The sequence below is a fragment of the Eumetopias jubatus genome, unplaced genomic scaffold (genome assembly GCF_037043125.1).
Source record: "Eumetopias jubatus isolate StellerSeaLion01/CBP00866 unplaced genomic scaffold, mEumJub1_p1.0 scaffold_1, whole genome shotgun sequence".
Lineage (NCBI taxonomy): Eukaryota > Metazoa > Chordata > Mammalia > Carnivora > Otariidae > Eumetopias > Eumetopias jubatus.
Window position 1 is genome coordinate 1,097,576 of NW_028274807.1, and position 20,559 is coordinate 1,118,134.

At 57.7% G+C, this 20,559-nt stretch overlaps 1 protein-coding gene across 1 annotated transcript in view; it reads right to left on the reverse strand.

The window, feature by feature from the left end:
• The window catches only part of PCBP3 (poly(rC) binding protein 3), a 72,291-nt gene that overhangs the window by 16,232 nt on the left and 35,500 nt on the right, over nucleotides 1–20,559 (reverse strand). The window contains exons 3-10 of the mRNA XM_028094755.2: nucleotides 14,791–14,945; nucleotides 12,754–12,777; nucleotides 11,921–11,953; nucleotides 11,484–11,600; nucleotides 10,747–10,878; nucleotides 9,728–9,856; nucleotides 6,294–6,437; nucleotides 3,067–3,108 (exon numbers count right to left, since the gene is read on the reverse strand). Coding sequence (XP_027950556.1) covers nucleotides 3,067–3,108; nucleotides 6,294–6,437; nucleotides 9,728–9,856; nucleotides 10,747–10,878; nucleotides 11,484–11,600; nucleotides 11,921–11,953; nucleotides 12,754–12,777; nucleotides 14,791–14,945 — 776 coding nt within the window. The remainder of the gene's footprint in view (nucleotides 1–3,066; nucleotides 3,109–6,293; nucleotides 6,438–9,727; nucleotides 9,857–10,746; nucleotides 10,879–11,483; nucleotides 11,601–11,920; nucleotides 11,954–12,753; nucleotides 12,778–14,790; nucleotides 14,946–20,559) is intronic.

Sequence of the window (20,559 nt, forward strand, 5' to 3'; positions counted from 1 at the left end):
CTGGGCAAGTCCAGGAGGATTCGGGTAAAACAACTGAGTGGCAGCGCAACCCTGCAGGGAAACTGGTGAGTCTCCAGGGAGGGTGAACCAGAATGTGCTCATCAACACCGGGCACAGAAAAAACACATACAGTTTAGTTCTAGATAAAGTAACACTCAGCTCTAAGGAACATGTTTTCTCAGTCTGTGATTCGGGTCACAGGCCGCTGGAAGATCCTGTGCTGTGTGTCAGCCACCATGGCTCAAGCATTTAAACCGCATTCACTTATGTTATAAAATAAAGTAGTGTTTCCTACCATTATTATATCTGAGTTCTAAGAAACAAAGCCCTTAAAGTCCCTACTGAACACTAAGCTCAGATTAAAGTTGCCTTCCTGGCCATAATCACCGATGTCACCACACAGTTGTTTTATTTTTGTTTTGGATGGAGTGTCAACATGATTGTCCAGTCTTCAATATCACGAGCCTGCAAGCCACGCACTTCTCAGACTTCCCACTACTGAGTCCCAGCAGCTGCCTGGCCCCTGCGGCCAGTCTACACAGCGGAGGGTCCCGCACAGAGAGCTGTTTCCTAAGAAGAGCCGAGTATCTCAGGTCTCTACCAAATGTAATGAGGCAATTATGCAATAGTTAGTTATAAGTCAGTTTAACCAATCTGAGAAAAAAACCTGCGAAACGACCCACTTTGAAGAGATTCTGAGAAAATCACTTGGAAAGACACAACAACCAATTAATATAAAAACCAATCAGCCAGACTGAAGTGTGCCCGCCCACAACCCTGGGAACTTCAAGCCAGAAACACTTCTCTGTCAGCTCAGAGGCTGCAAGAAACCTCAGGCCTTTGTTGATGGGTCTGTGGCTCCTGCCTCAACCTCAGAGCTGTTCTCTGGGGCCAACTGCCCTTTACTAGGGGGCCAGACCCCTGTGTTCCTGAGTTTTCAAAAAGCCAACGGGCCAGGTTTTCCAATCAGCTCTTGTACTTCTAGTGGCACAAGACCATCTGGCCCCATGTTAAATGAAGACTGTGCCATCCCAGGAATTAGGCCTGTGACCCACTTGGCTTCCGTCTGCTTGCCCATCACCCCCACGCAGGGCTGTCCGTCCGTGGGGGGCCGTGGAGCCTACCATCGCAGTGTGCGACCCACCCCCTCGAGCGCTTACACTCTGCATGGCATTCCTGCGCTGGGGACGGGCCACCCCTTCTCCCAGGCTCTAAAACCTGCATCCCCTCAGTCACAGTTGGCAGTCGCCCAGATGATGATGGACGGGGGTGTCACCCACCTGGAGCTACGGGGTCTGCCCCTGCCTGCTGTGGGGGGTCTTGCAGACTGACCTCCACTGCTCCCTCATTTTCTTCGGCAATGCTGTCAACCTCCTTACGGTGGAAGAATGTTAACTTTTTCTTAAAGCTGCCGATGGTTCTTTTGAGGAGGCTGAGTGGGTTCACACCTTCACCACCTTCCCCACTCCTGGGATCTCTAAGAAACTCACAGCAGAATGAAGAACATCCCTGATACCATGTAACAGTATGTGGGGGTCACTAGCAGAGGCCAGGCTTTGACACGTGTCCTCAAGGGGGACGGGGAGGTGGCTATGCGCTCAGGTGAGCAGGTGGGGGATGGGAGTGAGCAGGTGGACAGAACCGGTGTCACCCCACCAACCAGCTGAGTGCAGACGGCTGTGTCCCTGCCCGGCTTCTATCCAACGAGGAGCTATAGGGCCCTTGCAGCACGTCCTGGGCAGGAGGAGGGCAGCTTCATGAGTGGGGGCCATGGGCAGATACGGGACAGGTGACTCAGTGCTAAGGCAGTTACCACCTAAACCCAGGAACCACTGAAAACGGCCTCGGGGCCATGCCTGGGGCGGGGAGAGCCTCCTGCTCAGCAGACTGCCCTTGAGGATCCTTGCCAGGATCTCTTCTCTGCTCTGAGGAGAGTTCCCGGCCATGGTAGTGAACTGAATCCCCACGCCCCCCACACTCTTATTTAGCCTCGCTTCATTTCTAAAAGCCCTTGCCTGCTCTGCCCGTACGTCTCACTGCCCACGTCCGTGCCCGCCCAGTTCAAACGCATAGGGTTTGCAGAAGAGGCGAGCACCTGTCAGCCTGGCGGCACCTCCCAGATACGAGTCTCAGATCACAGAGAACACAGGCCGGAAACACTTTCTCGGGAGAGGCCGCGAAGCTCGGTGATTTTCACAACGATTTAGAGAAGAAAAAGGCTTCTCACAATGAACTCTGGGTTTGCTGCGGCTGCTGATGCCCAGCTTGGCCTCCTTGCCCTGGCCTGGTCCCCCTTCCCTCCCCCTTCCCTCCCCCTTCCCGACCAGCTCCTGCAGGCCTCCTGGCCCCGTGCCAGGCGCGCGTCTAGATCCCTGTGCAGGAACGACCTTGGGCCACAGCTGCTGCCCTGTAGCCGCTGCACATCGTCCCCTCGGTCCCTGGGCCCCCGCACGGTGCATTTTCGGGCGTCCCCACCCTCAACTCTGATACCATCCTCAGACCGTGACGCACTCAGGGACGGCTGAGCAGGCCCCACGGCGGAGCGCGGCTTCAACGCTACAGTGAAAACCAAGGCCCCTTCTGCTGGCTTTTGTTCTCGGGGTGGGGGGCGTGGGGGCGCTGAAAGTGTCGTGTGGCTCCGGAAAGTGTAGCTTTACCGGATGTCCAAACATCCTCTCCAGCATCTCTTAGAGCACCTGTCTGATAGCGCGTCGCCTGACTTCTCAGGTGGGCGTAGGGAACCCCGTGGTCCCTGCCCGCTGGGGCGGGTGCCGTGGGCAAAGCAGCCTTGTGGCCACCGCCGGAGGCCTGGTGTGCGGAGGAAAGCCCCAGAGTGCAGCAACGGTGGGAACAATTTGACATCAGGCCAAGTCCTCCACACAAGTAGAATTAGTGCTAAGAGGTTAAAGGTTATTCAAGGTCATGTGGACACGACACGGGGCGGGAACACCGAGAGGACGGTATTAATATTAGTGTGTAATATTAACACTAGTAGCAAGTAACAGAGGCATGCAGGGGGTAACGGTGACGAGAAGGGAAGGCCAGGGAGGCAGAGTGGAGACTCACATCTGGGTGGGGGATGGCGTACTGTCCCTGGATCGTGTAGGCCTAGAAAGAGAGAGACACTGTCAGCTCGGGGAGCGGCCAGCCACACTTGGTGCCCGCCAGCAGCTCTCCCCTGGGAACAAGGGCTTTCTCGGGGCTGGGACTTCTCGTGAACAGGCCCAAGGCCCCGTGGTCAGAGCTTCCTCCCAGAGCGCGTGCCCACCTGCCCCCAGTAGCTTAGGGCACCGGGAGGTGCAGACTGGGGGCGTCCTGGCTCCAGGCCTCACCGCTGCCCGCGGGTGGCTGGAGCTACAACCAGACGCATAAGCCAGGGCAGCTACAGCCCGTTCGCCGGACAGCTGCGGGCTCGGACACTGGCCAGTCAGCGGGGAGGGCGAAGAGGCTCCCCGCTCCCCCGGGGCTCTTAAAAGAAAACCCCTGCAAAGGACCCCACCCTGTTACAGACTCACTAATTGTTAACCTTTTGAAACTTCATCAGCTTTCAGAGTCAACACTTTTACAAAGTATTTAACCCCAAACCCAACAAAGGACCTTTAAAAGGTGACAAGACCAATTTTGTGAAAGCAGATGAAGAAATGTGCCCAAATCAGTCACAAGAGGGACCGACTTGTCTTGCACTTGCAGCCTCAGAGGGCCACGCAGCTATTCTCATGGGGGGCTGCACGCGCACGGCACCGCTCCCGGGGGGCCAGTGTGGGTCCCTGGGGCTTCACCCTCAAGACAGTGACTCAGACCAGCCACAGCTCGAGTGTGGGCCCCGTGCCTCCTCCCCCCACCTGTCCCCTCCTGCCTCAACAGTCCACCAGCTACGCTGCTCCCAGAAACTCACGGCCAAAACCAAACGAACCACAAGGTGTCAAGGGAGAGTAAAGACCAAAGACTTGCTGTCGGGCCTCACATGCTGTGATGTGGAACGTGCCACAACCAGCCCTGGACAGCCACATTTGAGGCCCCAGCTTGGGTGGCACAGGTGTGGAGGGACATGGCTTCTGGCGCTTGGCCATGTGGGTTCCCGTGCCACAACCTGAGTGGACACGTGACGCCCACCTGTGTCTGCACGTGTGCACCCAAGAGGGAAACCCCAGGTCAGTCTGAGCGTCGCTTCCGTGGACTTCACACTGAGGGATGGTGTCCAAGGTTCCGGCAAACCACATCTTTTGAATCTGCCAAGTGTTGTCATAAACAACCCAACCTGGGAGTTAAAGGTCAGCCAGGCCCTTGACGGGGACCACCGGAGGCGAGGCCCCAGTCTGGGGCAGGGTCCGCCAATGGCGTTCCATGGAGAAGTAAAGGGATCTTATCAGATGCAGCAAGTGTCCGAGTGGGCGCCCCCCGCCCCCCGTACTTCTGGACACAGAGCCGCGAGGCCTCGTCTTTAGGTTTTGTGGAGATGCCACCAGGCAGGTCTGTGAAGGTCAGGGCCTGTTGCCCTCACGGCCCCGCATGTCCGAGTGAATTGCGCACACTTCCTGACAGTGCAATTCTTCATCCCAGACGTTTCTGACTTATCTTTTACTCACGTAGGTAACTCTTAATCCTACTTGCGGGTGGGCAGTTTACCAGGCTCTCTGGATGGCAGTAATAGCCAGACAGATGAAGGTTCCGTCTGGATGAAACCCACACCCTGTGAGCTGCCTGAAAGGCAGGGCTGGTGCTCCCGGGTGGGCCCGCACAGCGAGGGGCGCCTCTGGAGGTCACTCAGGGAGAGGGGCGCAGGTCCCTCAGGTCTAGGTTCTGTGGCAGTGGGGACGGATTCTGAGGGGCCCCCTTCTGCACTAAATCCCACTCACACCCCACTGCTCAGCGTGTGCTGTGGTTCTTCTGTCCCCACGCAACCAGGGAGAGCCACTGGTGAGACCTCGCTGTCCTCGGGGCACAGGTGCAGATGACGGCCAGGGCCGGGGCTTGCTGGGCGGGGCCTGTGGGGCCTCCCTTTTGAATAAGGACCTGCGCTCTCCCACGTGGTGCCGCTGTGGGTTTGTCCACGTGTCAGGGGAAAGGACACAGTGCTCTGCACAGGGCCCCACTGTGTCTGTTCCCCTGCCTCCTCTGGCCTTGCCTTCTGACCTGTAAAATGGGGGCGTGCCCACATCCTGGGGCTGCAACAAGAGGGAGCAGGGACGTGAAGGGTCCACACAGAGGGCAGGGCTGCTGGGAGACTGCAGAGGTGAGGAGGCTGCGAGGGAGGCCCACAGCGGATATGCCTGAGGAAGCCAGGCACCGTGGACAGCGGCCTGCCCTGAAACACGCAGGCCCCGTGGGGGTCCCTCCCTGTGGGAAGAGGCCCACAAGCTGCTCTTGGAAATGCAGGCCCCAGCCTCTCATCTAACATGTGAAGTCAACCTGCAGGATCTGATAAGATTCCTTTAACATGTGGATAAATTTTTATTTGCTGCTTTGTTAATGATAAAATCATGATCACTCTCGCCTGACCTGGGTCACCTCTGGGAATTGCCCGTCTTCACTCTCCCTCGAACAAGGACACACGTCACCGCCAACTGGACGCAGAGCTCCTCCAGGCACCACTGGCTGGGCATCTTCCAGGGCCCTCTACCCACACCGTGGTGCCCGATGGCAGCAGGTGGGCCCTTGTGGGGCAGTGGATACAGCCCCTCTCCTGGGCTCTCTCTAGGCCCTACTAATGAACTGCCGGCCTCAGACACAAATTTCTCTGCAACCCCTGGCCTCCCAGGCACCTTGCCGGCAGGGGAGAAAGGAGGTCAGTGGCTCTGGCCATAGCCACAGGTGTGCAAAGCAGGTGTTCCTGACCTAGCTGATGCGGGGCCTGGCAGAGTTTGAGGGCCATCGCTGTGACCGGCAAGGCTCTTGCCTGGCTGGGCATCTTTCCCTTCCCTTGCTCCCAGAAACTCCTCTGTGGAAAGTCAGGAATGTGCATTTCAGGGGAAGCGGGACCCTGTTCCTGCAGCTCCACCTGCTTCAACTTGGAGCCACAGGGTCACCTGTAACACTCCTGGCCCTTCTACTAGGGCTTCTTAAGGACACTCAGGAGCTAGATTGGGGTGAACGTTGCACAGGCAGAACCAGGGTCCTTCTTTGCCAGGTCAGGGAGAAGACGCTTCCAGGGCCCAGTGTCTATGGGACATCTGACATGGCCCTGTCTGTGTGCGCGACCCCGTGCCCGGCAGCGGGCTGGGAGAGCTTTGCGTCCAGCGTGGGTGGGGTGGGAGACGTGCACATGACAGGGGAGAAAACCTGAGTGCACTAACGGGCAGCGGCGGGGGCTGCAGTAAGAGGCTGAGGTTGGCAGTGGAGGCCGCGAGCGGGTCGGCTCTTACCTGACCACCTGCAAAAATGACAGGGGTGGAGGCGGGCTTTGGGCGGTAGGGGATGGTGGCACCTTTCGGTGGGGACTAGGAAAAGGGACAGGAGAGGGAGAGAGAGCATTAGAGCGGCTTCCCAGTGCCAGGACCTGCTGACAGGGGCCTCCTTCCCAAGCCCACCCCTGCTGCACCACCCGCCCCGCCCTGTCCCCCAGGCTGCAGCAGCCCCAGAGGGTGGGGACACCCTGCAGCAGGAGGGCAGCCTGACAGGGACCCTCCACAGGGCCACCTCTCTCCTCCGTGTAGCCACTGCCCTAAATATGCCCCCACCTGAAGCCACAACCCCCACGGAATGTGGGGCGGGAGGCGGGGGCTCCATGGCAGTGTGCACCATCAGTTCTTGACAAGCAAGAACGGAGGCCGAGGCCCTGCCCATGTGCAGATGGACAGGTGGCTGCCCGCGGACCAGGGTGCTGTCGTTCCGCACTTGGGTCAGCCTGGCTGTTGTCCTCTTGAGAAAATCTTCCTCCCTCTCTCCCATGTTCAGGGGAAAAGCCAGGCTTTATGGGAAGCTTGGCCATGGGGGCTCGTGCCCAGTGCCCCAAAGGCTTCGCAGGGCCGGGCTTGTGATGCTCAGTAGGCATCATCACAGGACAGCTAGAAACATCCAATTTCACTGTTCATAAAAAGAAGCAACTTTTTAAAAAAGCTTAGAGTCCAAATTCAGTATTTTATAGTCATGATGAGCTTTGCTATAATTTCCTTTGCTTATTCTATGCCCCAAAGTATAGAATTTTTATCTTCGGGTGAATGATATTTTCAAGTACCAGAAGTCTGCCCGATTCTGATTGAGTCGACTGAACTCCTTGGTCAGAGGCAATCAGGGTCCGCCCTTGTCCGGACACACGGCAGTCTTCCCTGGGAGCAGAAGCCACAGGGCTGGCCTGGGTCAGCAACACCACCAGCCAGAGGCAGAGGGTGGGGGCCAGGACAGCCTGTCCCTGCTGGGAGGTCTTGAGACCATGGTGCCCTCAGGCCAAGCCCACACCCTGGGCTATTGGGTGTGACCTCATACTACCCCCCCCAACCGAGAGACACAAAGCAACGTGGGGCAGGCTCAGCACACCAGGTGGCAGCTTCAACTCTGCAGTCCAAGCCATGCTGTGTGATCATGGGCACACTGTGTGACCCTGACTCCACTGCATGACCTTGAGCACATGGTTTGACCTTGACATGCTGCCTGACTTTAGGTATGCTGTGTGACCTTGGAACACCGTGCAGCCTTGCTATAAAGCAGGAAGGGCTGCTGAGGGGCCTGCGAGCTGACCCCGTCTGGGGTGATGCTGGGCCCCAGGGTAGGTCGGTCTTCAGTGTTCCTGCTATTTATGACCAGTTGCCTCCAGAATCATCTCTGTGCAGCCGGGGGTCACTGCAGCCTCAGAGGACACTCGGTTCATGGTGGCAGAACCATGACTAAACCGAGCTTGGGGGAGCGAGGTTCTCACTGCACCAGCAGAGAACTCAGTCCAGCTATGCCCCGTCCCTGAGCCGGGCACCTCACTCCGTGCCCTCTGGCCCCACGGACCGCAGCGCCCACCATCCCGCTACCATGAGCTTGTGATTCCGGCGCTCACCGATGTCCTCTAACAGGAGAGGCCCTGTGAGCACGGCGCCCCTGGTGCCCCCTGGGGTACAGTGGGCACTGCCGGGCAGGCTGTGCCGCGACACCCGTGCTCTCCATGGGGCCCCACTGACCTGCCCCCACCTGAGGGCAGCCCTCGCAGAGGCCATTTCAAGGGTGTGGGGCTAAGTGCTGTATGACCGAGCTGTATGACCTTGGCCAGAGCTAAGTCTGGAAGTCCTTTAATCTTTGCTCTACTTGTCCAGCTATTCTTCACTTAAAAATGGGCCCAACCATTTCTAGGTGCAGTGGCTCCTCGTCCCCCGGGGAGACAGCAGCTCTCTGACCTCTGAGAGCTTCGTGGCCCCAGCAAGAATAAGGCATCGCCTCGGCCCTCGGTCTGCCGTTCACAGTCGCCATGAGCGCTTGCTTCACAGTTGAGTCTCACGTGAGCCTCCAGCCGGTGGGAACACACCCCTGGGGCACCAGCACCCACAGCTAGTGGGGTCCAGGCTGTTTCTATGGGCCACGTCTGACCATGAACGTGGTGCCAGCAACGCTGCTTGGGAGGAGTCCTGAGGAGACCGAGAGTCTTATTCTAACCCTTGTTTGTGGACATGGGAGGCTGTGTCCCTCCTGGAACTGTTCATGTGACCTTGCACTCTGACGCGGCCGCTGCCGCTCAAGATGTGTGTGCTTTCTCGCCACCTCGGGCATCCGCCAGTGCAAGGGAGTGCACGGCCCTGTTCAGCGCATGCCCACATGGCGCTGCCGGGGTCCCAGCAGCAGGGGCCCGAAGGGAACACAGACCGGCACCAACTGTCACCATGACCAGTGGCTGGGGACCATCAGGACACCAATATTTAGAAAAATAGTTTTGATTTCACAAAACAGTATACTTTGGGAAAAGAAATCTGCGTAATTTTTTTAAAGAGCTGGATGTGGGTTTGAACACCAAACAAAGGACAAAAGAGGGGGGAGCCCACAGACACCGGCCGAGGCACAGGGCCTCCCTCACGGCAGCTGCTGGAGCCTTCATCGGAGGCTGAAGTACTTCACTGTGGCTTGAAGACCAGCAACTGTGGGAGCTTCAGTGAATCCTGCTGCATTTGGGGTATTAGCTGAAATTTAAATCTCAGGTTTTTTTCTCAAAAAAATTTCAAGAGAGGCTTTTGTCTTGCTCAGCTGTATCTTCTTCGCTTCTGCTTTGGTTTTAACCATTTTGTTTATTCCTCTCTGTCTTTACAATTTGGGCATTTTCGTGTACTTTTCCTCCTTTGGTGCCTTGGTGGGGCTCTGATGCCTGTAGGCGTGGTGAGCGCGGGCCTCCTGCCTCCCCTTGCCCCATGGGCCCAGGGCAGCAGGGTGCTGTCCACAGCAGGCAGCGTGTCCAGCACAGACTTGCACCGAGGGTAAGGCCTGACACTTTACTGGACGACCCTCCTATTGCCGACTAATGACTTCTCATTTGATTGCCTCCTGACACATCCCTTTCCCCAGCCCCCTAGCCGAGATGATGGACATGCCTGAGGGCAGGCACCCGCACACCCAGCGCGGCTGTCACTTAGGTCGCCTTGGGCCTGGGTGCGGTCTTGGGTCACGCTCTTGACCCCTGGCCCCCACACGGCCCTGACCGTGTGAATTCTCAGGGCCCCAGCCACATGCCACAGCCGACATGATGAAGCCACGGCTGAAGAAGCCACGGGTGGTGTGGCATGAGGGGTGGGCTGGCAGTGAGCCCTGGATGCCCAGACTGTACCTCCAGCATGACCACACAGATCTGCTTGACGCACTGGATGATGGCGTCAGGGGTCCCCGAGATGGTCACTGCCCGCTCTGTGGAGTTGGGCAGCATGTCCCCGGCCACCTGGACCTGGGCACCTGTGGACTGCAGAAACAAGACATTGGAAGGGGAACGGCAGGGGAGGGGGCTGGTGGTGGCGGTGGCAGCCTGCGCTGAAGCAGAGCTCCTGGGTGCTGGGGAGGGCATCATGTCGAGGGCACAGTGCACGGACACCCACCCCAAGGGCACCATGCCTGCCTGGCACCTCAGCCCTCTGCTCGTTCCCCGGAGCCCCGTGGCGGGGCTGTGTGCCTCAGCCCGCCGCTGCCCAGCATGGCCTGGCGCAGGGACAGTGACGCTGGAGAAGAGGCGTCTTAACCTGCAAGTGGCATTTGCAGAGACGGAGACAGAACTGGAGTCACTTTTTTCAAATACTTTATCTCCCCTGTGGAGTTGTAGGTCACAGAGGAAGATGGATTCTAGAGGGGCCTAAGCTCTGTGGCTGTCTTTCTGTGACAGAATCATGACAGGGGGGCCTCTCTTCTGGGAGAGGGAAGGATTCAGGCTTTCTTTGAATAAAGGAACATGAACATAAAGTCTGTACCTCACCAGCCCTACTGGTCTGCTCAGGCCTGGTGGGCCCTGGAGGCACCTGCCTGGGGGCAGAGACCATAGCCTAGAGCCCACATGACTGGGTGGCAGGGTGTGGCCTCCCCTGCCCCACCATGGGGGGGCACTGCCTGTCCCTGGTTGGGTTGCACAGCCCCCCATGCAGGTGCCCAGCCCCTCTGCATGACACTGTGAGTGGTGTGTGCACATTCCAGGGGCTCCTGGAGCCCACCCTTTGCTTTCTGGATGGCTCTCCCCCTACTGTAAGCTCCACACTGGCAGGGTTTGCAGAGTCCTGGGCCTCCCCGGGGGCAGGGTGAGCCTCCCAGGGGTGGGCCTTACCCACCCAGTGGCGGGGCACCAGCAGCCAGAGAAGGTTCTGTTACCTCCCTGATCTCCTTGATCTTGGAGCCGCCTTTGCCGATCAGGGACCCACACTGGCTGGCGGGGACCACCAGCCTCAGCGTCACTGGGGGCTTGCTGGTGGCAGGGCTGTTGCTCATAGAGTTAATGATGTCCTGGGGAGGGAGAAAGACACGCGTGTGGGCCTGCTGTGTACACACCAGTGAGTGCAAAGGCCAGGCTCGTGAGAAAGCAGCTGAATGTGCTCCAAGGACCGGCGGACCAGGGTCCCTGACCCCAGAGGCCCATGGTCAGTGGGGGCGGGGGGGGACAAGCGTGGGAATGTGAGCGCTCTGAATGTGTCTCTAAATAACTTTTGGCAACGTCAACAATACTGGAAACGCATGAAAACCTTGATGTAAGTCATTGATAGAGCGCACAGTCGTGCCCCAGACGTGTGAGTGTGTGCGTGTGTCTATGAGCCAGCAGCAGAGCTCCCAGGTGCAGCCTGTAGCCAAGCTCCCATGCTGGGGCAGGAGCCATGGCGGACAGCTGGGGCTCGTGCTCGGGGCTCATGCTCGGGCCTGTCCCCAGATGGCCAGCAGCTGGGGGAGCCCCAGGGCAGCAGAGGTGACAGGGGAGAAGAGAAGTCCTTGCAGCCAAGCAGGGCATCCCTGGTGGGCCAGGCCGTACCCACGTCCAGACACAGGGGACGTGGGGCCGGAGGACCAGTGGAGACTGTCCTCCCCCTGCACACAGGGTCTCTGGGGGCGCATCTTACCTCCTCGAACTTGTAGGCGATCATGGCAAAGGCCTTGAAGATGGCGTCCGTGGGGCCCGTGATGGTCACGATTCTTTCCGGGCAGTTTCCCTCAGAGATGTTGATCCTGGCACCGCTCTGGAAGGAGGCGAGCACACCCAGGCCAGGGTTAGAGTCGCAGGCAGTACCGGGCTGGGTTCTCCAGGCCACGGGCAGGCCTCCACATTGCACGGTGAGGCCCCCTCCAGTGCCGTCCTTCACAGTGCGGACAGCTGCCACGCTGCACCCCCTGCAGCCCCCCACAACAGAGTCCCAGACGTGGGGGTGTGCAGGTCAGAGGGAAGGGGCCTGCTGCCACTGGGAGGTGGCCGTGGGCACAGCAGGAGCTCCCACAGGACAGGACTTCTGGCCTCCCGCCTCCCCACAAACAGGATACCACCGAGGGCCAGCCACCTCACCTCTTCACGCATCTTTTTCACAGTTTCTCCTTTCTGGAATAAAGATTCAGACAAAAGGGTGAGGCGTCACTCCGGGCTTCCGCCAGGCATGTGGAGGCTTTGGTGCGGCAGCACAGGGGGTGGGAGCACAGCCTCGTGCACCAGGTGCCCCAGGCCAGCAAGGAGCAGTCCTGGGGGGGGGCGGGGACGAGAGCCTGACACGCCCACAGCCCCCTGAGCCCCACCACAAGCTGGCGAGGGGCCCTTCAGAGGAGGCGCCGGGTGCTGGCCCGGTCAGCTCCTGCTCTACGGTGGTGCTCAAATTCCTCGTCTTCGTCACGGGCAAAGCAGGGCCAGGCTGGGGAGGCACACCCAGGGCCCTGGTGGAAAGACCTGGACTTGGAGCACAGAGGTGCCCGCTGGACACCAGGAGGCCTGGACACGGTGGGACGCCAGCCACGGGTAGGTGGCACCCTGCCCCAGCCTCTGCCACAGGCTTTCAACTCCCAGATCCGCGCTCACTTTCCCCATGGCACGCTTTTATTTTGGAGGGAGATATGAGAGACTCACCACCACACACTGGCCAGGGGCGGAGACTGCTCTGGAGAATGCCAGTGACTCATGCTCACCGGGCCCTCACACCCGGGAAGAAGGACGGGCCACAGGGCAGTGGGGCAGTGGGGGCGGGGCTGGCCGGTGACCAGCCGGGGCCTTGCCAGGCGGGGCCGCGGGATTCCACCGGAATCCTTGGTGCATGGCGCGCACCGCGGTGTGGCTTGCCGCCCAGCGCAGGCCTGGTGGCCCTGTCACCTTGTCAGGGACCCCAGCAGAGGCAGAGTTCACTCAGTAGTTACCTTCCCGATGATGCTTCCAACTTCCTGTAGGAAAGGAATCACAGAAAGATGATGTCACAGAGCAGAAGGAGAGACGGCCATGACAGACACTGAGAGACGCACGTGTGTTGGGAGCGAGGACAGGGGGTTAGGACAGTCAGGAGGGAGTGTGGTCAGGCCACTTGTGCAAAGGCCCTGAGTCTGGGGGCTCCTGGGTGCCCGTCTGACCGCGGTTAGTCCCAGGCCCTGCCTCTGACAGACACACAGACGAGCAGAATCAGAGTGGCCGGCTCCCTACAAATAAGTTAGGAGACACCACTTAAGGCCTCAAGAAACGCTGCAAGAAACAGATAAAACATAAAATCTCCCCCAATTTTGTGATGTAAAGGTAATTAAGCACTGCTACCGCTTTTTCACTTTTTAGGAAGTACACTATGCAAAGACACTCTTGAACACACCGCCCCAGTTCTGAAGCCTGGAGCCCATGACGGTTCAGACACACGCTCCTGGCCAGGCCTGCTCCTCATGGCACCTCCCGCCTGGGACAGGCCCACACAGCACTATGAGCCAGCCCGCTTCTAGCCCCGGGAATGACCTTTCAAAGTCAAACTCATTTCCCTTATTACAGGGAAGTCCTCAGCAACTACAACAGTGCCGGTGAAGGCCCTAAATCCTGCCGGGCTGTGGGAGGGTGTGTGCCACAGGGGCGGCTGAGGCAGCAAAGGGCAGCGGAGCCCTCCGGCAGCCGTGGCACCGCTCCTCCTGGGGCGGAGTTAGTGCCTGAGCCTGCTGTGGCCCCTGGACGTGGGGGCCCTCTGTGGTGCACTCCCAGCTTCTGACAATCTTGAGCAAATGCCACCCACATGTGGGAGAAGCAAAGCTGGTCACCGTCTCTCCATTGCAGAAAGGGATCTCTGGGTGCGAGCCCTGCACCCCCCCCGCCCCCCCAGGGAGGGCGCCTCGCCTGGAGATCGGGGAGGAGCAGCACCACCAGCCCCGCGGCAAGGAGACCACAAGGGTACCAGACACAGCCCGATGGAGGTGTGAACCCTGTGCTGTTGGGCTGGAATTGGGGGGTAGGAACTCACGGGGTCCACTCTATAAACAGGGAAATAAATTTTATGCATATGTGCATATACACACACTGCGATTGTACATACACACGCATATTCAATAAACACATATATGTAGATATCCCCCCCACACAAGAGTCAGGGCTCTTTGGAGAAATGGCTGATTCCAGGACAACGGCAGGGAAAGCACAAGGGAGTCATGAGAGTGTTTTGTGCCAGAGAGTGAGCTAGCACTGCGTGAATGACAGCCCATGTCATGACACAGGAGCCAGCTCAGGGGGGCTCCCGGTGGCTGAGTCAGGGTCAATACGAGCATCAAAATGAGTCACGACAGCAACCGAGTCCATGAGGACACGCATGGATGAGCAGACGGATGGCCGCTGAGGGGCTCTCGTAGGGTCCGTGTGCCCCGAGCAGCACCTAACAGCAGCTCTGGGTGAAGGCCCAAGGGCTCAGTAACGGGAGGCCCTGAGATCTGCGCCCCTGACGGGAGAGCTCCTGTGACTCCCACCAACAGTGAGGAAACCTCAGAAAAGCCGCCTTGAGAAAGGGCAGGCACTTTCAGAGGTGAAACGCAAACGAAGAGCAGGGAGACTCCTCCAGGTTGGAGACCACCAGAGACACTCTGGGATGTGGAGGCCTGACCACTCCCCCCCGCCACCGCATGTCCTGTGGTGAAGGGCAGGCTGGGATGACTGGTGACCTGAACGGGGCCCGAGGCGAGGGGCTGGGACGTACTGGTGTTGGTATCCTGATGTGGATGGGGCACTGTGCCCTCGTTTGTAGGAAACACACACTAATGTATTCAGTGACGGGCACCAGGTTGCAATGAGTCTCAAAGGGTTCCAGGAGAAATGTAATCTGGAGTGGGCTGCAATGCTTTGTCAGCTTGCGACAGCTCAGGGTTTACAATGTAGATGCCGGTGGTGGGCACGCCCTCCCTTGCCTCCCAGCTGGTCTGACACAGTGGCCTTGGGCTTCATACCTTTCCATGCATCAGCAGACGGATTGTCAGGGTCACGTTCAGGCCACCTTCTGAGACCTTTGACTCCATCTTTCTCCCAAAATGTGGCTGGGAGTAGTGGCTTAAGGTGCCGAGGGTGCCGTGAGGAAGGACAGATGGGGACCAGATGGCGTCACCTGGAAAGGGAAGGCATAGCGGCTGCTAGCTGAGAACACTGTCAATGGCCAACACAGGTCGGGGTGTCCCGGCCTGCTAGGACCTTTGGCCTCTGGGGGGTGGGTAGGCATGGGGAGGGTCCAGGTTCTCCTCCAGGCTGGATCACAAGGGACAGGTCACCCAACCACAGTGTATAGGGTGGCCTCCGAGACAGGCACCAGTGAGGATTAGAAGTGAAGGTCAGGTGGGGCCAGGGCTCGGGGCGCAGCAAGGGGAGAGGGTAGAACCAGGAGAGGTTCCAGAATAGACGGGAGAGGTCTGCAGAACCAGATACTCAGACAAGCCCAGGCCCAGATGCGGGAGGCCCCATGGGCACGCCAGACCTGACTGCAGGCCTGGGAAGGGATGCTTCACTCAGCAGGCAACACAGGTCATTGGGGGTGGGCTGTTTAGGTGGTCTTCCTGGGAGTGCCAGCAGTCAGGGCAGCAAATGGGAGCTGAAGAGCCACCTGCCTGGGTGCGTGGGGATGTGTCACAGTGCAGGGAAGTTGCTGGGTGCCAGGGTCCACAAGGGTCAGAGAGGAGGGGAATGAGGGCAGGATGGGACATGGGGCATGAGTGACCCCCAAGGGAGTGGCCAGTCCTGGAGGGGGTGGGTAGGCTGTGGGGCAGTGGTCACAGGGTCTGACAGCAGGGTGCTGCCGGGGGCACAGGGAGGGAAGGAGGCCTGCCTGGGGGAGATTCTGGATGACCCGGGGCCCAGGGCTTCCCAAGAGGAGCACCAGGTGGACCCCATGGAACAGAGAGTGCCACAGGCCTCTTGCAGCCTTCCGGGGGCACACCTGAGAGGTGGGTGGGGTGCCTGGGCCATGAAGGAAGGATGAGGCCTGGGGCCAACTCTGCTAGCACTCCCCACATACGACACCATGCTTGGTCTAAGTCCCTCAGGAACAGTGCAACCTGGGCATGCCCCCCATCTGGGGGTCTGGACACCAGTCCTTTGATGTGACCTGTAAGGATGGGAGGCTCCGTCCACACACAGGAGAGACCACAAGTTAGAAAAGCAAGGTTTTCCTTTAACCTTATAGGTTTGGGGGGGCAAAATTATTTCTTTTTCCTCATCAAAATATTTCTGCTGAAAAGTATGCTTCAAGGAAAATACAAAACTAAAGCACAGAATAGCACATTCTCACTGTCTGCTGGTGGTGGAGGGTGCGTGCACAGATGATAGCGGCTGACACATTTCTGCGTTAACACACACGCGCACGTGACAACGTATCCACACGTGCCGTAACAACTCAAACTACTAGTCCTCGTTATGGACTAGACAACGATGTTTTTGAACAACAAGGACTCTGACATGAAGGTCTAAGACCTAGCAAAGAAAGTTTTAAAAAACCACCCTTACATATTAATGTGGTCTATCTCCACTGCCCAACATGGAGCCACTGGCCACTTGTGGCTGTTTATGTTTGAAAGAAGAAACTCGCCGGCCGCACTTAGAGTTGACCAAGCAGCCCCATGTGGCTGGCCTCAGGCGCGGTGGTCCTGCCGGACAGCACAGGGCGTGTGGACACGGCAGCAGGTCTGGCTAGAAGGGGGCGCTCCGGACAGAGACCCCGGGCAGGAGAGGAGACATTCAAGCTCGAGGGATTGGCGTGGCACCAAATCCGCGGTGCCCCCTCCCGCATAGACACCCTGCAGCAAGCGGAGGTACCAGCACCAGTGGAGCGGACTGGGCGCCAGGCACGCTCGGATGCCAGGCCTCCTGTGTGGGGGCGGCAGGGCCCTGCAGCCGTAGTTACGTAAATGTTTCCAGCCACAGCGGAGAAAGTGGGTCAGTGAGTGCCAGGGAGCTTCAGGGTCCAGGCTGTCGAATGCCATCAGTCACACAGGCCAGCAAGCTGCCACGGAGGCCGCTGCCCGCCTTCATCATGAGGCCCAGGGCGAGCAGCACAGTGCCCTCTGTAGACTGCTAGGGACAAGGAGTGGCCCTGGATGGTGGTGAAGGTCACCTGAGACTCAGCGCCCTTGACCTTGAAGAGCCCACCCTATGCCAGCCGCCAAGGGGCACCGGGCGAGTGGCTCCCCCAGGATCATGACCTCGGGTCATCCTCTGTTGGTCCTGCTGGGCCCTGGGACAGTTGTTCATCAGGGGCGGGCCCTGAGAATGCCGGGCCTACTCCCACCTTGGAGCCACCCCTGCAGCAGAGTCCAGTGGCAGCACTTGGGGTCACACTCACTCAAAACCAAGCTGATGGGAAATGGTCAGAAAAAAATCTCTTTGCCAGTAAGGACCCCACCTTCTGTTCTCTGCAGTGCTGGGAAGTGAATATATTTATAATTCACCCAGTGGGAGGGAGAAGAGACACAGGCATGGTCCCCTGCTGGGCCTGGGAGGAAGCCCGCCTGTGTGGCCCTGTGTCAACACCGTCCACAGATGTGCCTCAGCTAGAATGCAGCCTGCGCCCAATTCCCACAGCCGCCACAGCTGCCACAAATCAGCCACAGCCGCCACAAATCAGCCACAGCCGCCACAGCCAGCCACAAATCAGCCACAGCCGCCACAGCCAGCCACAAATCAGCCACAGCCGCCACAAATCAGCCACAGCCGCCACAGCCAGCCACAAATCAGCCACAGTGCCATGAGCGACCACAGCACTTCTGACCCAGCCAGTCCTTCCTCCCAGTCGTCCATCCATCCATCTCTGCAGTCCTGCCTTCCAGCTACAGGCCCAAACCTGGGGGTGCAATAGCTCCTTCATTAGCAATGAAGTAATTCACCTTCATTAGCAAATCCCAACACACGGATGCAGAGTTAATTAATTCATCTTCTCTAGTTTCTTACTTCTTGCCTAATAAAGGTATTTTGTTCTATAAAATTCTTAACATGTGGCTTTAGCTGTATCCCACTAATTTTGATATTTGTGCTCTTTTTGATCATTTCAAAATACTACCAAATTTCTCTTTGATTTCTTTTTTGATTCATGGGGTATTGTGAAGTATGTTATTAAATTTTCAGATACTTAGATTTTCTAGATGTCTTTCTCCTGTTGATTCTCTGATGGTTAGAAAACGTGGCTTGTGACACCTCAGGTACGTCCTATGTCCTGAGACTTGCTTGTGGGCCAGACTGTGGTCTGTCCTGGTAACGTGGGCTCCTGTGTTGGGGTGGAACCTTCTCGAAGCCTGGATGGTACCACTGTTGGTCGTCTGCGGTCTTGTCGGGTCCCGGGGGCGCTGGGGAAGGCCCCGCCTCCTGCACTTCAAGCTCTGTCAGCAGCATCGGACCATCACGCTGTTGCCTCCGCCTGACGGACCGACGGACTCCTTTGTCATCGTGAGACACTCCTCATGTCTGGCTTCGTTCTCAGCTCTGAAATTTCTTTGTTATTAATGTAGTGACTCTCCTTCTGATTGGTGTTAGTGTATCTCCTTCCATCTTTTATCTTGAACCTATTTGTGTCTTTATATTTAAACTGAGGTTCCTGTAGGCAGCGTATGGTTGAACCTTGCCTTTTTATCTCATTCGACGATCTCTGTCTTTTAATTGGGGTGTTTCGACCACCCCGACAGTGACATGGTGGAGTTTGGAGCTATCGTTCTACTGCTTGTTTTCTGCTTTACAATCTGTTCTTCGTTCCCGCTTCTATCGCTCTCTCCTCCACTATCTTTTGGATGAACTGCATCCCTTTTATGATTCCACTTTACTTCCTTTGTGCACTTACTAGTTATGACCCTCTGTTTTGTTATCTGAGGGTTGCCCTGCACACACCTTCAGCTCGTCACAGTGCAGTGTCAGTGACCTGCCCCTTAGGGCAATGTGGGAGCACCTGACATGGGTGCTAACTGTGCCTCTGTTTCCCCTCTTGGCCTCTGCACTGTTGCTGTGGCGTACTTTGGTTCTCCTAGCTTATAAACCAGCATTCTTATGTCTGACGTAAACAGTCAGTTATCTTCTAGAGGGACGTAGATGACAAGAAACACGTCTTTCTGCTTACCCATGTGACGCTCACCCGGCCGCGTGCGGGCAGCTTTCTGCCTGCTCTCGTTTTCCTTCTACCTGAAGAACTTCCCGAAATAATTTTTGTAGTGCAAGTCCGCTGGTGATGGAGCTCCGTTTCCATGTGTTGGAAAGGTCTGTTTCCCCTTCAGCGATGAACGGGTCTCACCTGGCACAGAACTCCAGGTCAGCAGTGCGCTCTTCGGGTCCCGGAGAGACCTGCCCCGGATCTCTCACCTGCACTGCTGCCCCCTGCCCCCTCGCCCCTGCTGCTGCAATCTGCCCCCTCGCCCCTGCTGCTGCCCCCTGCCCCCTCGCCTCTGCTGCCCCCTGCCCCCTCGCCCCTGCTGCTGCCCCCCGACCCCTCACCCGCTGCGTTCGTTCTCACTTCATTTCACCGTCTGTAAGGACACCTTTTCACGGCACATGTAAGGATTTTCTCTTATCACTGGCTTTGAACAACTTACTTAGCCTGTGCCTTGTTGCAGTTTCCTCATGACTTTTTGTGCTCATTGAGCTTCTTTGATTTGTGGCCTTAGAGTTTTCATTGGGTTTGGAAAATCGTGGCCATTGTCTTTCGAACACACTTTCTGCCTTGCCCCTCCCTCACCCCCAGGGCCCCCAAAGGCATGTCTGTTCTCTGCCTGAAGTTGAGCAAGCTCACTGATGCTCCCTTCACTTTCTTCTGCCTTCTGCCTCTGCGTCTCATTTTGACAGGTTCTGTTTCTGTCCTGCAGTTTAAAATCTTCCGCACTGCAACTCCCACGCTCTGGCTAATCCCACCCAGGGCACTTTTCACCTCAGACTTGCGTTTTTCACTCTAGAAACTCAATCTGGGTCTGGGTCCTGTCTTCCATGTCCCCATTTAACATGCTTGACCCTTTGCTTCTTGATCATGCGGTTTACACTTTTGATAATGATTTCACCATCCACGTCCCGCAGGTGTACAATTGTCACTTCTGAGTCTAGGTCACGGCAGTGAACACCAAGCTGGGGGAGCACAGGCCCCTGCTGACTCTGGCAAGAGCTTTTTCTCTGTAGCTCAGATAGCAGGTGCTCTGTGGTCCTCAGTCAGACCTGGTCTCCTGGGGCTGCACCGTCAGCAAGCCAGGAACCAAGGAGATGGAAATGAGGCCTCCCAGGGGCCCGCACACAGAGTCACCTTTTCCAGCCCGGCCGCTCCCTCTGTCTTCTATCCTGTGCGCAGTCACATGGCTGGGCTGCAAGGGCAGACACAGGGCCCTATGCAGTTCAGTTTGATCCGTGATGCAACAGTCCAAATCTGAAACCCCCTGGTTTCCAAGTACATGTGACACAGACATCCATCTCCAACTGCTCTGTGAGCCAGTCTGCTGGGCAGCTGCAGGTCATCTGGCACTGCTGGCAGGAAGCCTGAAACCAACATTAAGGAAGGTGTGCGGTGATGCTGGGCTGCAGGAGCAAGAACCGGGAACGGGAGGCCTCAGTGTGCTCCATTCGCTCCTGCAGAGAAAGCCTGGGGACGAGGCCACTGCAAAGGTTCCTGGCACACATCTTGTGTCTCCTGCCACCAGGCAGGGACAGACAGTTCCCATCCTCAATGTCCTGAGGAAGGACTCCGGCTGTCCTGGTGTGAGTCATGGACTGAGGTC